This window comes from Gekko japonicus, unplaced genomic scaffold (genome assembly GCF_001447785.1).
Source record: "Gekko japonicus isolate JY-2015 unplaced genomic scaffold, Gekko_japonicus_V1.1 scaffold1176, whole genome shotgun sequence".
Lineage (NCBI taxonomy): Eukaryota > Metazoa > Chordata > Lepidosauria > Squamata > Gekkonidae > Gekko > Gekko japonicus.
Window position 1 is genome coordinate 234,725 of NW_015174877.1, and position 17,548 is coordinate 252,272.

A 17,548-nucleotide genomic window follows, 5' to 3' on the forward strand; every position below is an offset into this window, starting at 1 on the left:
AACCCAGGCCCATAAACTATATGGCAGCATAGGTGACATTCTGCCCACCCAAAGAACAATCTCCCGGACTTCCTGGGAGATCTCCCAGTTTCCCCGGGAATTCCCGCTGAAACTCTTGCAAGAGCCTTGGGGTCCGAACATCCCCTACTTCCACCCATTCACGGTGCTGGGGTCCAAAGTCCAACCATTCTACCAAATAAAACAGTCTGTCACGTTTCACTTTAGAGTCCAGGATCTTTGAGATCTCAAAAAATTCTCCGCCCTCCACCATGATAGGAGGGGGTACGGGTTTTGTTGGCTGCCATGGGCTTGGGCCTGGGTCCCGTTTCAGGAGGCTGAAATGAAACACAGAATGGATATTGTGCATGATCTTAGGAAGGTCAAGTTCCACGGCGACCTCATTGATCAAGCGTTTGACTTTAAACGGGCCAATGAATTTCCAACCCAGTTTGCGGCTGGGTCTCAACACCTTGTTTTTTGTTGATACATACACCGAGTCCCCAGGCTGCAGAGTCCATCCCTCCACCCTTCTCTTGTCAGTCTGAGCCTTGTAAGCCTCTTTAGCCATCTCCAATGTTTTACACAATAAAGGCTAAGAGTCTTGAAGTTGTTGACACCATTGCGCAGTATCCCCCGGGCCCAAGGTAACTCCCTCAAGAAAAGGCAATGAGGGACTGTCATAGCCATAGAGCGCTTTGAATGGGGACATTCCCGTAGAGAAGTGACACGTATTATTATAGCAAAATTCAGCCAGGGGAAGTAAGTTTACCCAATCATCCTGCTGGTAATTGGTGAAACAACACAAATATTGTTCTAAAGTCTGATTCACTCGTTTGGTCTGTACATCAGTCTCTGGATGATAAGCGCTACTCATGGCCCGTTCAACCCCCATAAGTTTCAACAATTCCCCCCAAAACTTGGAAACAAATTGCGTCCCCCTGTCAGAGATAATCTTGCCCGGGAGCGTGTGGAGGCGCACCAATGTGTTGCATAAAGCCCTTTGCCAGAGCCTTGGCAGTGGGCAAGGATGCAAATGGGATAAAGCGGGCTTGCTTGGAAAACAGGTCAACCACCACCCAAATGACTGTCATGGTTTTACTAGGGGGTAAATCCATGATAAAGTCCATAGAGATCCCCTCCCAGGGGCGGCTCGGGGTCAGGAGAGGTTTCAGCAATCCCGGAGTCTTGCCTGGGCGGGATTTACCCATGACACAAGTTTGGCAAGACTGAACAAACAAAGATAAATCCTTTCACATAAGAGGCCACCAAAATTGTCTTTGCAACAGGTGCAGTGATTTTACAAAACCAGAGTGCCCTGCGAGTTTGGAGCCGTGAACCGCTGGAAGCACTTCCCCTCACCATGATTTGGGCACAGTTTTGTGCCACGGTACCAGCAACCATCCACTTTCCTTTCCACCCTCCCGACATTTTCCACCTCCTCTTTGTCGGCATCCGAAAAGGCGGAGGCAAACCTGGCGTTCCAAGCCGCCCCGCCCGGAGGAATAGGAGGGGTGGAGTCGTGTCTGGAGATATGGTCCGGAGGGGAGGAGGCTGCTTGGCTGCGAGGCGTCACCACCCCCCCAAGATGCGAGGGCGTGAACATAGAGTCTAGTACCACCTCCCTTTGGCTGTCATGTTGTGGGAGGTGGGATAGTGCATCCACCAGTGAATTCGCAGAGCCCGGGAAATGGTGCAACGTGAACTGAAACTTGGAAAAGTAATCGGCCCACCGTAGCTGCTTGGCATTAAGATTACAGGGGATCTTGAGCATTTCCAGGTTCTTATGATCTGTCCAGACCTCAAACGGCACCCGGGCCCCTTCCAATCAATGTCTCCATGTCGAGAGTGCCAATCGGATCGCTCCCGCCTCCTTGTCCCAAACCGACCAATTGCGTTCGGTCTCGTTAAACTTACGGGAGACATATGCCAGGGGGTGTAACAACCCATCACCCCCCTCCTGCAGGATCCCCCCCCCATCACCACGTCTGATGTGTCGACTTGGACGATGAACTTTTTATTTTCATCCGGGTGTGCAAGCACCGGTTCTGACATGAATAATGCCTTAAGTCAGTCAAATGCCTCCTGGCATTCCTCCGTCCACCAAAGCTAAGCACCCGGTTTGGTCATCTCTGGACCTTTCCCTTTTGTTTTTAATAAGTCAGTGAGGGGTAAGCTGATCTGGGCAAAGTTGGGGAGAAAATTTCGATAGAAATCCGAGAATCTGAGGAATGACTGGAGTTGGTGGTGTGTGCGGGGGGCCTCCCACCCAAGTACATCGTGGACCTTCCCTGGGTCCATTTCCAAGCCCTTGTTTGAGATCCTATACCCGAAAAAGTTAATGACCGACTTATGAAACTCACATTTGGAGAGTTTAGCAAAGAGTTTGTGCTTGTGCAACATCTGTAGCACTTCCCTCACCAATTTCACGTGTGAGGGGAGGTCGGGGGAGTACAGCAAGGACCAAGGCAGTTAGAGCCGAGGCTGAGAAACGAAACTAGTCTCACGGTTAATTGATGGGAAGACACTATACAGGCTGGCTACAAGGTCAGTGATAACAAGGAGGAGAAGCGAAAAGGAAGGAATGCGGCAGCAACTGGCACACACGTCATGAAAGCAAACCCGAGCCCATAAACTATATGGCAGCATAGCTGACACACACTGGGGATAACCGCCTTTGAACAAAACAGGCTGACCCAGCTGAGCTCTGAGAAGGAGCAGGAGATAGAGCTGCTAGAGGGGTGAGTGTTTTTTATTTACTTTCAGCTGAGGTGATTTAGCTGAGATGGTACTGTGTGGGGGGAATGTGTTTTGGGAGTGTGTGGGTGAGTTGTGAGTTGTTGCAGAGTCCTGGCTGCTTGAGATAGGGTGTGAAAGCGTCATTGTTTGATTGTAATTGAGTGCCTGGGTGAATTTGAATAGCTGCTGGCCACACCCTCTGCTGGGGGAAGCTTCTATTTAAGGCAGCACCTTGCCAGAGACATGAGCTTCTGACATGAGCCAAAGGGCTCTTGGCCTGTGGCTCTTAGCCTAGGGACTCCTAGACTAGGGACTCTGTAAGAAGCCCGAGAAAAGCCAGAAAGCCAGGGCCCTAGTCTCCTTGGGTTCCCAGTAGGGTAAGTAGACTTCTACAAGGAGAACCACATAAATACAAAAGGTTTTAAAAGGGGGATTATATATAATTATATTTTAAAAGCAATTATGAAGCCAGAATGCCAGCAGGGGGTTGGGGGCTATCCAGTGTTTTGCACGGTGTCACATGTATGACTATCTGGACAGAAGTCTTGTGTGTGTGTCCGGTGCAAGGAGCTCCTGGTTCTCAGCGAATGAGTTTGCTCCCTTGAGGCCAAGGTGGCAGACCTAGAGAAGCAGAGACAGTCAGTTAGGTGCATGGAGAAGACTCTTAGGGACTTGTTAGATATGTCCCACTCTGAATATGGCAGCCCTGCTGCTGCCAGGGAGCATGAGGGTCGAGACGAAACAGGGCACCATGCTGTGGATAAGGGGAATGTGCCCTCAGAAAGGACCTCTTCTTCAGCTGGAGAACGGGTATCTTTTCGCACCAAGGAACCATCCCCTAGCAGAGAGGGAGGGGGGTGTCAGGCTCGGGTTGATTGATCATATGTATCTATGAGCTTGTTGTTTATTCCCCTGATAAACCTTCCCACATTGAGCTAGTGCGGGAAGTCCTCCAAACGTTACACAAGCACAAACTGTTTGCCAAACTATCCAAGTGTGAGTTTCACTGCACTGAGATAGACTACCTGGGTTACCACATTTCCCCCTGAAGCTAAGGTTCGGGATGTGGTGGGGTGGGAACCCCCTGGAACCTGGAGGAAACTACAAGTATTCCTCGGGTTCGCAAATTTTTACCAGTCCTTTCTGGTGAACTTTGCTCAGATGAGCTTACCGCTCACGGATCTATTAAGGACTAAGGGGAAGGGTCCGGAGTGAACTCGCCCTGGGGCTAAGATGAACTGGACTAACAAATGCCAAGAGGCGTTTGATCATCTCAAAGCCCTCTTCACCTCAGAGCCCGTGCTGGCTCACCCAAAAGAACTAAAAAAGTTCATTGTGCAAGTTGACGCCTCGGATGTTGCTATGGGTGGTGCCATTTTGCAAGAAGGGGAGGATGGGAAACTCCATCTCCTCACCTACGCCTCTCGGAAATTTAATGACACTGAGCGTAATTGGTCGGTTTGGGACAAGGAGGCGGGAGCTATCAAATTAGCGCTCTCGACCTGGAGACACTGGTTGGAGGGGGCGAGGGTCCCGTTTGAAGTGTGGACTGACCATAAAAACTTGGAGGTGATGCGCACGCTGCGAAATCTGAATGCTAAACAGCTCCGATGGGCTGATTTCTTTTCCAAGTTTAATTTCACCTTGCACCATTTCCCAGGGAAATCTAACTCTTTGGCCGATACCCTGTCCTGCCTCCCACAGCACAACAGCCAATGGGAGGGGGTACTCGATTCCATGTTCATGCCTTCACAATTGGGAGGGACGGTTCTGACGCGCTGCCAAGCAAAAGCCCAAAAAACCCCTGTGACTGACTCTAGTTGGGAAATAAAGTTTGCCTCCGCCCTTTCTGATGCTGACCGCGCTGAATTAGAAAAGGAGGGGGAGGTTGAGAAACATGCCAACGGCTGCTGGTATCGTGGCCAAAAACTGTTAGTTTCCTTAAGAGAGGAAATTATGGCCACCATCCATGGCACGAAACAAGCAGGATATTTGGGGATTGTCAAATCAATGCACTTGCTACAACGGCAATTCTGGTGGCCTGGAATGTGGAAGGATCGCTCCCTCTTTGTTCAGTCATGCCAAACCTGCATTACGTGCAAACCTCAACTGGGGAAGCCTCCAGGACTATTGCAACCTCTTCCCACCCCGGGGAGGCCATGGGAAGTCATTTCTATGGACGTCATCATGAATTTACCCCCTAGCAAGGGGGAAACTGTAATCTGGGTAGTAGTGGATCTGTTTTTGAAACAGGCTCATTTTATCCTGTTTAAGTCGCTACCAACGGCCCGCCTCCTGGCCAAGGCTTTGCTCCAACACATCTTCCGCCTCCATACTTTGCCGTGGAAGATAATCTCCGACCGCGGAACGCAATTTGTTTCAAAATTTTGGGGTGAACTGATGAAACTGTTGAGGGTGGAACGTGGGCTCAGTAGCGCTTACCACCCTGAGACTGATGGGCAAATGGAACGTGTCAAACAAACCCTTGAACAGTACCTCTGGTGTTTCACTAGCTTTCAACAGGATGATTGGGAGGGGCTCCTTCCCCCGCTGAATTTTGTTATAATAATGCCTGTCATTCATCCACTGGGGTGTCTTCCTTTCATGGCGGTTTATGGTTATGAGGCCCCGCCTCTCCCATTCCTGTCGGACGATCCTCTCCCATTGGGGGAAGTGGGGGAATGGTGCCAGTGCCTGAAAAACGCCTGGCCAGTATTGTGTAAGACTTTGGACGCTGCTAAACAAGCCTACAAGGTTCAGGCTGATAAGAAACGGTCTGATTGCTGGGACATCCAACCAGGGGACTCCATCTATGCATCTACCAAAAACATTTTAAGGGCTGCGTCCCAGTCAGAAATTGGAGTGGAAATTTGTGGGGCCATTTAAATTGTCCGTAAGATCAATGAGGTGGCTGTGGAACTTGAATTGCCTAAGAACCCGAGACATTTGCATTGCATTTTCCATTTCAGCCTTCTCCACCGTGATCCCGGGCCAAATGTGTGGCGACCGCAGCAACCCAGCCCCCCTCCCCTGCTCTTGCAAGGCGAACCGCATCATGAAATTGCTGATATCTTGGACTCTAAGATGAAGCGTAAAAAACTGTTTTATTTGATTGAATGGAAGGACTTTGGGCCACAACACAGAAAATGGGTGGCAGAAGAACATGTCTCCGCCCCCCGCCTTCTTAAAAGCTTCCACCAGCACTTTCCGGAGAAACATGGGAGGGGTCATTGGGAGGGGTAGGATGTCAGGTAGCTCTGTCATGGATCTGGAATGTGGAGGGGGGTTTCTTCTCCTCCTTCTCAGCTCTACACTGTCCAGCCACTGTGTGTTATCTCAGGCATGACCTTGGAGTCTACAGCTGCAATTACTCGGCTGGGAACCCAACGGCTTTTGCTGGCTTTGCCGCTTGCTTGCTTTGCTGCATGTGCGAAGTATAATCATTGACTTCTGCTCATTTGGGGGGATGTTTGATTTCACTATAAGTCAGAGGCCCCTATACCAAAGGCTATTCCTGACACAAGCTGTATATGTGATCATTAGTTCTGGATCCATCAATAAACACTTATCTTCTTATGAAGCCTTGTGTGGTGTCACCTGGCTAACGACCCGGACACCTATTTTTGAAGCAAGCGCATTTTGTTCTTTGCAAGACCATCCCCATGGCCAAGCAGCTGGCCACTATGTTTTTACAACACGTGATCAGATTACACAGAATTCCAAAGAAGGTCATATCCGACCACGGAACTCAATTCGTTGCTAAATTCTGGAAGGAATTAATGTCCCTATTGGGGGTGGAAAGGGGCTTGAGCAGTAGTTACCATCCTGAAACTGATGGCCAAACGGAGCATACCAATCAAATACTGGAACAGTTTTTGCATTGCTACGTTAACTATCAACAAAATGATTGGGTACCTTTATTGCCTTTCACTGGGTACAGTTACAATACCTCGCTGCACAGTTTGATAGGGATGTCTCCTTTCAAGGCAGTTCATGGCTATGAACCAATTAAAGGGGATGCACAGATGTGGTGGTCAAACGTGACCAAGAATTGGGACTGATTGCAAAAAACACTAGCTAAACCTAAAGAGGACAATAAACGATATGCAGATGGCGAACACAGCCCCGAGTGAGACTTATCCCCGGGGGACTCGGTGTATATATCAACCAAAGATCTCAAAGGTTTGCAAACCAGAAGGAAACTGGGATGGGAATATGTGGGACTCTTCAAGGTGGTGCGAGTGATTAACAAGGTAGCGGTTGAGGTAGATCTCCCTAAGAATCTTCGTTCAATTCATGCCGTGTTTCATTTCAGCCTCTTGAAAAGGGACTCCAGACCCTCACCCTGGAGTACTCATCCACCAGCTCCACCACCTCTTCTGATAGATGGTCAACTCCACCAAGTAGTGGACGCTATCCTTGATTCCCGAATGTCCTGGGGCCAACTACAGTACTTGGTCAAGTGGAGAGAATTTGGGCCTCAGCATAATGAGTGGGTTCTTGCTAAGCATGTAAAAGCTGCTTGCCTAATCAGTCAGTTCCATCACTTACACCCTCATAAACCAGAGGCTTGGGGGGGCAGCATGTCAGGTTCGGGTTGATTGATCATATGTATCTATGAGCTTGTTGTTTATGATCCCCTCATCTATCTTTCCCTGCTTTAACCTAGCTTACCCTTTTCCTCCTTAGAGTATATTTTAGAGGTCTTATCAACTACCCTCACTTGCCACCGCATTCCGAAGGGAAGGGGAGTAAGAGTGAGCACGAATGTGTATCTGTAGAAGTAGACTGCTTGCTGTTGGAGGTCTACCATGAAGCCCCAACAAGACATCGTTTCACACTGGAAGACATCCTTGAAGAAACATCTTTGATTAGCTAGAGGTGGGCCCTAAATCCCATGATCTGAATAGATTGCTGACATGTATGAATGGAATGTGTGATCGTAACTATATGCATCTTTCCCACCTTTTCACCTCAGTTCTGACAAAAGAAGTCATTCCCTAAACATCTCATATCTTCCAATAAAACTTTCAACTAAAGAAGTGTGTGTGAAGAGTGATTTGACCAGGGCCCTGACAGGAGGCTCTTGGTAGTTGGTGATTCGATCCTTAGGCAGGCAGACAGCTGGGTGGCAAACCCATGTACTGACCATATGGTGACTTGCCTGCCTGGTGTGAAGGTAGTGAACATTACATGTGTTCTAGATAGGCTGGTAGATAGTGCTGGGGAGGAGACAGTGGTTGTGGTACATGTTTGCATCAATGATGTGGGGAAATGCAGTCGTGAGGTCCTGGAGGAAACATTTAGGCTGCTAGGCAGGAAACTCAAGGCCAGGACCTCCAACGTAACCTTCTCAATATGCGTTCAAGTCAGGAAAAAGAGACTGAGTTTCTATACACTCTCAATGACTGTGCTATGGAACAGATGGTCACAGAACCTACCAGGGGAGAGGCGATCCTGGATTTGGTCCTAAGTAATGCCCAAGACCTGGTTAGAGATGTAAAAATGATTGCACCGCTTGGGAACAGTGACCATATTGTTAGTGAGTTTAACATTTGTATAAATAGGGAGTTGCCCAAAAAGACTGACACAACCCCTTTTAACTTTAAAAGGGGTAACTTCTCTGATATGAGGGGACATGCGAGAAGGAAGCTGAAAGGAAAAGTAGAAAATGTCAAAACCATTGGGGAAGCTTGGAAACTATTTAAAACTACTATCCTAGAAGCTCAGAAAAATTATATACCGCAGGTTAGGAAAGGCGCAAATAGGTATAGAAAAAAGCCTGCATAGTTAACAAAGTAATGGAAGCTGTAAAAGGTAAGGATTCCTTTAAGCAGTGGAAAGCTAGTCTCAGTGAGGTTGATAAAAGGGAACACAGACTGTGGCAAATAAAATGCAAATCTGTGATCAGGCAGGCAAAAAGGGAATATGAGGAGCATATAGCAAAAAACCAGCAAGGGAGGCAGTGGGGCCCTTGGATGGCCAAGCGGTGAAAGGAGTACTGAAGGATGATAGAGAAATGGCTGAGAAGCTAAGTGCATTTTCTGCCTCTGTCTTCACTGTGGAAGATGAGAAGTGCTTGCCCACTCCAGAACCACTGATTTCAGGAGGGGTGTTGAAAGACCTGAGTCAGATTGAGGTGAGGAGAGAGGAGGTCCTATGACTGGTAGACAACTTAAAAACTGATAAATCACCAGGCCTGGATAGCGTACATCCAAGAGTTCTGAAAGAACTCAAATGTGAACTTGTGGGTTTCCTTACAAAAATATGTAATCTTTCATTAAAATCTGCCTCCATTCCTGAGGTAGCTAATGTCCCATCTTTAAAAAGGGTTCCAGAGGAGATCCGGGAAATTACAGGCCAGTCATTCTGACGTCGACACCGGGTAAGTTGGTGGAAACTGTTATTAAGGAAAGAATTAGTAGGCACAAGATGTACAAAAACTATTGAGACAGACTCAGCATGGGTTCTGTAAGAGAAGATCTTGTTTCACTAACCTGTTAACGTTTTTTGAGGGAGAGAACAAATATGTGGACAAGGGGGACCTAATAGATGTTGTTTACCTTTACCTCCAGAAAGCTTTTGATAAAAGGACAAGTCCTCTTGTGGATCAAAAACTGGCTAATTAATAGGAAACAGAGAGTGAGTATAAATCGGAAATTTTCTCAGTGGAGGGTGGTAAGCAATGGGGTACCACAGGGATCAGTACTCGGTCCAATGCTTTTTAACTTGTTTATTAACAATTTGGAGTTGGGAGTAAGCAGTGAAGTGGCTAAATTTGCAGATGACATGAAGTTGTTCAGGGTGGTGAGAACCAGGGAGGATTGTGAGGCACTCCAAAGGGATTTGTCGAGGATGAGTGAGTGGGCATCAACATGGCAAATGAGGTTCACTGTGGCCAAGTGCAAAGTGATGCACATTGGAGCCAAAAATCCTAAATATAAATACACATTAATGGGGTCCAAACTGGTAAGATATCATCACTCACAAGGAGAAGGAACTCTGTCCTTGATATTGACTGGCAACTCCCGTCTCGTTTTGGATGAGAACACTGACTTGGCACCTACGTTCTGGCTCCTCTTGCTGGCATCTAGGGAGACCTGTGAATGGAAATGAGGTTTCTGAAGAAAATTTTTCCGGTGTTCATTTTAACAAACAATCAGATGTTGACTGCCCGTTCTTAATACAGTGGCATTTGCTATGTGATCACGAACTGGAATCGTAGTGGCACGTGGGTCAAATGTGGTTTGTGAAGTGTGTATGAATGTTCCTACTCTGAATTAAATTTCAAGACCCAGCTGGCTACCAAATGAATGCCCAGCAGCTGACTTGGACTGTATCTACACAACACTGGGAATTGTGATATTGTTGCATTAATCACATCTAACTGGATTTTCCTGTGTGGACAAGCCAATCCAGTTGTGAACACCAACAATAGCGTAATAGCTGATAGCATGCAGCCCTGGACAGTCTAGGTGTGAACTAAGCAGGTCTATTAACCTATTAACCAAGAGCCCGCCCCAGTCTAGGAGTGAACTAAGCAGGTCTATTAACCTATTAACCAAGAACCAAAAAGTGTCCTGTCACCCAGGCTTGCTTCTGGAAAAATAGCTTGGAGCCACTGCCAAGAGCACCTCTTTTCACCTAGTCCAGGGGTCTCCAACCTGCAGCCCGTGGGCCGCATGTGGCCCCTGAGCTCTTTCTGTGCGGCCCTCCAACCTGCTTGTCTGCTGCTATAACCCTCAAAGCATTTTCTCTCAGACCCACACTTCTTCCTGCCTCAAGAGGCACCATCGAACTGCTCTCCTTCCTGTCGCTTTCTTGCAAAAAAACACCATAGCAACATTGTTTCTTCTGATCTCCACAATTCCTTCTGTCAGTCCCCTCTTTGTATTATCCTCCACACTAGCATTTTGGCCATTCTGGGTGTTTTGCTTGCCAGCAAAGCTCAGGTACCCATACCACTCAGCTTTTTCACTCCCCCTCTCAATGTGTTACCATGTTGAAGGCTACATATGTGTGTAAGGAAGATAAAGCAGCGGTGTGGATGGATACAGGAGATTCTGGCCTGCTTTTGCAAAGAAGGCAGGAAAAGGACAGGAAAAGGGCTGGTGGTACTCTTGCAAAAAAAAGGGGGGGATACAAAGTGTTTTGCATACTGAACATTTCTATAGGCTCCACCCATCAAGGCTCCTCCAAGTGGCTTCCAAGGTTACTGGTGAGGTTGCTGCTGCAGGCAAAAGCATCCTTCCTTCCTCAACAAGAGCTGGTTGCTCTGACTTCTTACCTTGCTTGCTTCTGCCTCTCCTCCCCTACCCACTCCAACTGTGACTGCAGGAGCCAGTGAGTGGCCCCTTGGGTTGAGAGGGAAGGAGTACTCTCTTAGCAGGGAAGCTTATGGGATTCCCCTTCCCACATCTTCCTTCAGCCAAGTTTCCGTCCTCCTGGCTGCCATTTTGCTTCTCATGATTAAGGCTTGGCTGGCGGGCAGTGGTGTGTAGGTACACCCTCGGGTCATTTCCTGTAGGAGCGCACAGGAGCGGAGCTCCGGCAGTTAGGAGTCAGGAGCTCATGGGGTGGGCACATGCAACAAGCCCCGCCCCCTGCTCCCAGCAGCCCTCAGTCGGGCCATGAGGAGCAAGAAGCAGCCAGGTAAGTTGCAGAGCCCACCAGTGTTCCCTCTAAGCTGTGGAGTCTTGTGAGCAAAAATTCAACCTTGTGAGCTACTGACATTAAAGTTATGAGTGAGCAATCTGGCTACTGCATTAATCAGCTTGTCCTTCCTGAGCTGAGACAAAAAATTGTGAGCTGGAGGCTAAAAAATTGTGAACTAGCTCACACTAACTCAGCTTAGAGGAAACACAGGAGCCCACCCCCCTCATCCCGCCTTCAGGTACAAGCTCTCCCTCCTCTGCGATGACAGATCTGCACATTCCTCCTCCCTCCCCAATAGCTAGCAATCCAAAACAGTCCAGTGGAGCCTGAGTGGTGGGTGTTGCCTTCTGACACACTTCCGGTGATGTCAGGGTGTGTGGCATATGCAGGAGCTCCTGCACCTCTTTTTCTATGAAATGACCCCTGTACACCCTGCATATAATTTAAAGCAGCCCTGTAGTTAGATCTTTAATTAATTAATTTAAGCAACATGGGGTCGCCATGAGTTGTAAGGAATCTTCCATGAAATAAATGCAGGGCAAGAGAGGGGACGGGGGGGGGGGGAAATAGGGTCGACGGGGGTGTGCGGGGGGGGGGGGGGGAACTAGGGGCATCCACCTGTAGCTGGCTGGAGCGGCCGTACTGGATGAGCAGCTTGAAGGTGGTACGCTGGAGCTCAGCTCAGTCTGAAGCTCATGGAGGGAGGGGAGGGCGGCACCATGGCTGATGGTGCAGGGGAAAAGGGGTGGGCCACCAACCTGTCCTGGGGAAGGGCAGCCTGGCCATGGCCAGCCCTTGACAAAAACTGGGGAGGCTCTGGGCAAGGGCTGGCCATGCTAAACAATATATATTAAAGTACAAATATTTTTTTAAGGTGTACACGCCCACCCAGCGGCTCGAAAGCCCGTTAAGGGCAAATAGACAAATGGGTACCTGCTCTTAGAGTGGGGGGAGCACCCGTCCCTTGCGGTGTAGTGGCGGCGTGAGCGGCGAGTGGCGGTGGAGAAACACGGCGGCAGCTGGCGAGGCAATGCGAGTGAGAGGAGGCTGGGCCGGCAAAGCACGGAGGTGGGGCGACGCAGCAGGCCGGAGCCTACTGGACAGAGGCCGGCAGCAAGCATGCACGGACGTGCGCTCGACCAAGCCCGGAAGGAGTCACAACAGCCAGGAAGTCATAAAAGCTACGAAAAACTTATACTGATTTAAAAATTACTTTGTCTAAGTTCAGACTATAAAAGCTTAAGAATATGTCTGCAAAAGAAAGTGCTGTTTCAAAGAAATGAAAAGTTGCAGAGCACCGTGTCTTTAATGATAAATGGACTACTGAATATTTCCTTTAAACAAGGATAAAGTAGTTTGCCTGATATGACTTGAAACTGTCTCAGTATTAAAGGAGTACCATGTTAAGGAGCACTTTGAATCCTGTCATAAGAGCTACTCAATACATCAAGGAGAGGTGCAAGTGAACAAGATAACATCCATTAAAATTAATGTTTTTTCAGCAAAATAGTTTTAGAAAGCACGTTGAGGAGAACCTGTCTACTGTGAGGGCCAGCTGTCATGTTGCTACCGGTAAATGTACTGCTGAGAGTGGTAGACCATTCACGGATGGTGAATTTATGAAAAAGTACATGGTTAAAATAAAGCCTGGGCCTGCTGATCATCGATCTACCGCTGTATGATACATTATACACTTTACTATTACTGTACCACCATCGTTATGTAAATTGTTTTTAATAACCATATGTGTATTTTATACTGATATTTATATTGTATTATATTTAGTTACTGCTATTTTATGTAAGCCTCCCTGAGCCTGCCTTGGCGGGGAGAACGGGATAAAAATCAAATGAATAAATAAATAAATAATGGAGGAAATGTGTCCCGATAAGGTATCTTGTGTTAGTGGTGTCAGTTTATCTGCATCTACAATCACCTATGCGATAATTATTATTATTATCATAGGTATGTAGAAGAACTGTGAGAAGAGCTGCATATGTCACTGATTGTCAAGGCAAAAAGTTTTGATTTTTTTCCTTTGGCATTAGATGAGAGCAGTGACATTATAGACTCTGCTCAACTACTAATTTTTATCAGCGGGATAGATTCCAACTCCAGAATTACAGAAGAGTTGTGTGCACCGCAGAGTTTAAAAGCACTGCAACTGCAGAAAACATTCTTGAAGTTGCGTAAATCAGTAGAAGATTTTGGTCTGAGTTGGGATAAATTGAAAAGCATCACAACTGATGTTGCAAGAAATATGGTGGGAAGTTAAACTGGTGTAGTTGCAAGAATCAATTAAGATATATTGAAATTAAACGGTACACTTCCCATGCAATTTCACTGCAACATCCATCAGCAAGCCTTGTATAATAAGATTCTTCAGTAGGAAAATGGGATGTGTATTGTTGTATCCAGCACTGATTACATCAGGCATCATGGCCTTACTCATCATCAAGTTTCAAAATTTTCTCTCAGAGATAGATATATTGTACCATGCAGAAGTCAGGTAGCTTAGCAGAGGCAAAGTCCTCAAACAATTTTCAGTCCATCATGAAGTTGGTGTCTTTTTCAAGGAGAAAGGAAAAGGTCAAGAAGTACTTTCTGACCCTGGATTTGGCTTTCTTAACTGATATCACAGAGCATCTGAACACATTAAGGCTGATTTTGCACTAAAGTTGCCTCGCTGTTGCGCCGCCGTTTGCCCTGGTTCTATTGGTCAATTTCATACCCGAAGCTGCGCGGCTGATTTTGACCCACGGCTTCACCCGATTTCCCCCGCAGTTTCGTGACCCTGTTTTTTTAGGATCAACGAAACTGCGGAGGAAATTGGACGAAGCCGCGCGTCAAAATCAGCAGCGCGGATTCAGGTGTGAAATTGACTAATAGAACCGGGGCAAATGGTGGCGCAACAGCGAGGCAGCTCTAGTGCGAAATCAGCCTGGATCTAAGGTTGCAGGGGAAAGGAAAGCTTGTGTGTGACATGTATTCTGAATTGAAAGCTTTTGAAGCAAAACTAAACATTTTTGTGAACCAAGTTAGTGAAGATTAACTTTTCAAACTTCTCATGCTGCAATGGACTAAAATTTGAGAAGGAAGGGAATGTACAATTCAGTATTGAAAGACGCATCAAAGCACTGAACCTATTACAGGTGGAATTCCAGAACAGATTTACTGATTTCCATAATTATGGAAAGGAAATAAGAATGTTTCAAAATCCATTTGAAGTAGCACCCAGAAGATGGCAAGGAATTTTTTTTCAGATGGAACTGATTTGTAAGCCAGTAATCATCTCAGAGACATTTACAAACAAAATAGTCTGTTAGATTTCTATTCTGGTCTACCTGATATATTTATCAACCTAAAGAAATTTGCTGCAGGCAAACTTTTTCCACGATGAAAATTGTGAGATCCAAGTGTAAAAAGACTTACAGATGAACATTTTCATGACATTTTAAGGGTGCCTATCACAAAACGTGACTTGGACATTAATGGTTTGGTTAACAGAAAAAAACTACCAGGTTAGTTGAAGAACTGACTAGGTATGCATGTGTGGCTAGATAAAAGAATTGCACAGTAAAATATTGTTCCAAAATGGAATGTGTTCAAGTTAACATTTCTTCATTGACCTCTGAATGTTTACTTTTGATCTAAATAGGAAGGTTAATAATTTTGTTACATTTTGATTTAAGATGTGGCCCTCATCAGGCATTGGGCACTCTAATGTGGCCCCCATGTGCCAGAAGGTTAGGGACCCCTGACCTAGTTCATAGGTATTCCTCCCTTCTAGACTTATCTGAACTTGCTATGCTGACCCATGCTCTCTTACCTCCCAGGCTTGAATGTTGCAATGTGCTGCCCTTGTAAACCATATGGAAGAATCAATTGGTGCAGAATGCATTTACTCATTTATTTATTTTTTTGCCTAGCAATGCATGGCATGTGTATACGTATCCTATTCTGCAACAACTACATTAATTGCCAGTCTGACTCCAGGTTTGATTCAAGATCTTGTTTTGGCCTTTAAATATCACTTAGAACCTTGATCCCTATACAAACATCCCTCTATGACCCAGTTTAAGTATAATCAACAAGCCCTTTAAGTCAAGACACTGCTCCATCGGGTATATGGTAGAAAACATTTGGGCTTTTCCAGGGGCTGCCCCAATACTCCCTAAAACAGGACAGATTTGTATTGGGCACTGCTGATTTCTATGGAATGTTACATGGACCTCTGTAAACTGCTCTGAGCACTGAAAGATGGAATATAAACTTTTAAAAGAAATAAATGCCTGTAAGAACGCTCTGAGTGACAGAGGCTGCAATCTTAAAGATACTTCTTGGGAGTAAGCTCATCGAACAGTATGGAAATTATATCTGTGCAGATCAGGGCCTGGAGATCTCATAGAATGACAAATGATCTCCAAATGACAGAAATCAGATGGGGGGGGAGGAGGGTGAATTTTATGGCATCACATCCCTGCTGAGACCCCTCCCCAAGTTCTACCCCCAAATATCCAGGAATTTCCCAGCCTGGGGTTGGCAACCCTATTATTAGGTTGCTCTCACTAACAACCATTCTTCTTGCAAGATGGCATTTTTACTATTTTTAATTTTATCTCCTGAGCCAGCAGCCCTAAATGATATCACCTGTTGCCACTTTATTTTATTTTTCAAATAGGGATTTTGCCTGAGTTGGGGTTGCCAACTCCAGGTTGGGAATTTTCTGGAGATTTGGGGGGTGAAGCGGGGGGCAGGTTTGGGGAGGGGAGGGAGCTTGGCAGGGTAAAAGGCCATAGAGACAAATCTCCAAAGCAGCCATTTTCCTCCAGGGGAACTGACCTTTGTACTTTAGAGATCAGTGGTGATTCCTGAAGATCTAAAAGCTCCACCTGGACGTTGGCAACTCAACAGACTGTGAAGCTGGGCCCTCAATTTCTTCCCATGATGTCTCTCTTGCTCATAGCCATAAATTATCCCAGCCTTTGGTGCCTTACAAATGTGTCATTTCCTGTTTGGCTTGGCCAAAAGGTTACACATTGTTGTTCCGAGTAAATCATGGGTTGGTGATTAACTCCAGAAGGTTCTTCCCAGAAAAAATCCTGTTTAGAATATTAAAATATAACTCTAATATTTTTATTAGGGGTGTGGATTGCAATAAGAACCTGCAAAAGTAGGGAATGTCTTCAGGGTGGGGGCAAAAACGTGCTTAGTCTCTTGACCTCAGCAAAATGCTGATGAAGGGCTGGTGCCACCAACTGGATAGATGACTCAGGACTGAAAGACACTTCCTGGGGAGAGCAGAGATGACATTTCCTGACGTGGGGCTTTTCTGCTCCAGGTTTTTGTTTGGCTTCTTAACAGCTTGAACTTTTCCTCTCTCACACACACAGTAGCCTTTCTGGTATCTTTTTTTTTCCATTTCAACTTTTCCCTGTGTTTTTTCATACCTCTGCCAAAACGGTTTGAAAAAAACACAGGAAAAACATCATGGACAAAACAGAAAACCGATGCACTTAAGAAGCCAAGCTAGGGCAAAAACCTGGAGCAGAAAACTCAGTGATTTAAAAACAGCCATGGTGTGGTGGTGGGTCCTATGGGGGGAAACCCCAGGGCTGTGGTGCTTAGGGATGAAAGGGTTAACCGTCACCTACACTTGGAGTTGCCAACTCTGGGTTGGTAAATTCCTGGGTATTTTAGGTGGAGTCTGGGTAGAGTGGAGTTTGAGGAGGGGAGGGGAGGGAGCTCGGCAGGAATGTGATGCCATAGAGTTCGCCCTCCAAAGTAGCCATTTTCTCCAAGATAACTGATCTCTGTAGCCTGCAGATCAGTTGTAATTCTAGGAGATCTCCAGGCCCCACCTGGAGGTTGACAACCCTACATCCACTGTTTTCCTGATAGAAATATTCCACCAGCATCCATAGTAGGGGGAAAAGACAGGATCAATACAGGTACTTACTTTTGGGATAACAGCAGCTTGGGGCAGATTTTCTATCAGGAAAACAATGGAAAGAAGGTAATTTAGGTCACCAACCTCCAAGTAGAGCCTGGAGTTCTCCCAGAATTACAGCTTGATCTCCAAGCTACTGAGATCAGTTCCCCTGGAGAAAATGGCAGCTTTGGAGGCCAAACTCTATGGTGCCATGTCCCCCCCCCC

The 17,548-nt window shown here is 46.6% G+C and overlaps 1 protein-coding gene across 1 annotated transcript in view; it reads right to left on the reverse strand.

Annotated features, from left to right (window-relative positions):
- Positions 1-17,548, reverse strand: part of STPG1 (sperm-tail PG-rich repeat containing 1) — a 69,833-nt gene that overhangs the window by 21,998 nt on the left and 30,287 nt on the right. The window contains exon 5 of the mRNA XM_015424852.1: positions 9,725-9,836. Coding sequence (XP_015280338.1) covers positions 9,725-9,836 — 112 coding nt within the window. The remainder of the gene's footprint in view (positions 1-9,724; positions 9,837-17,548) is intronic.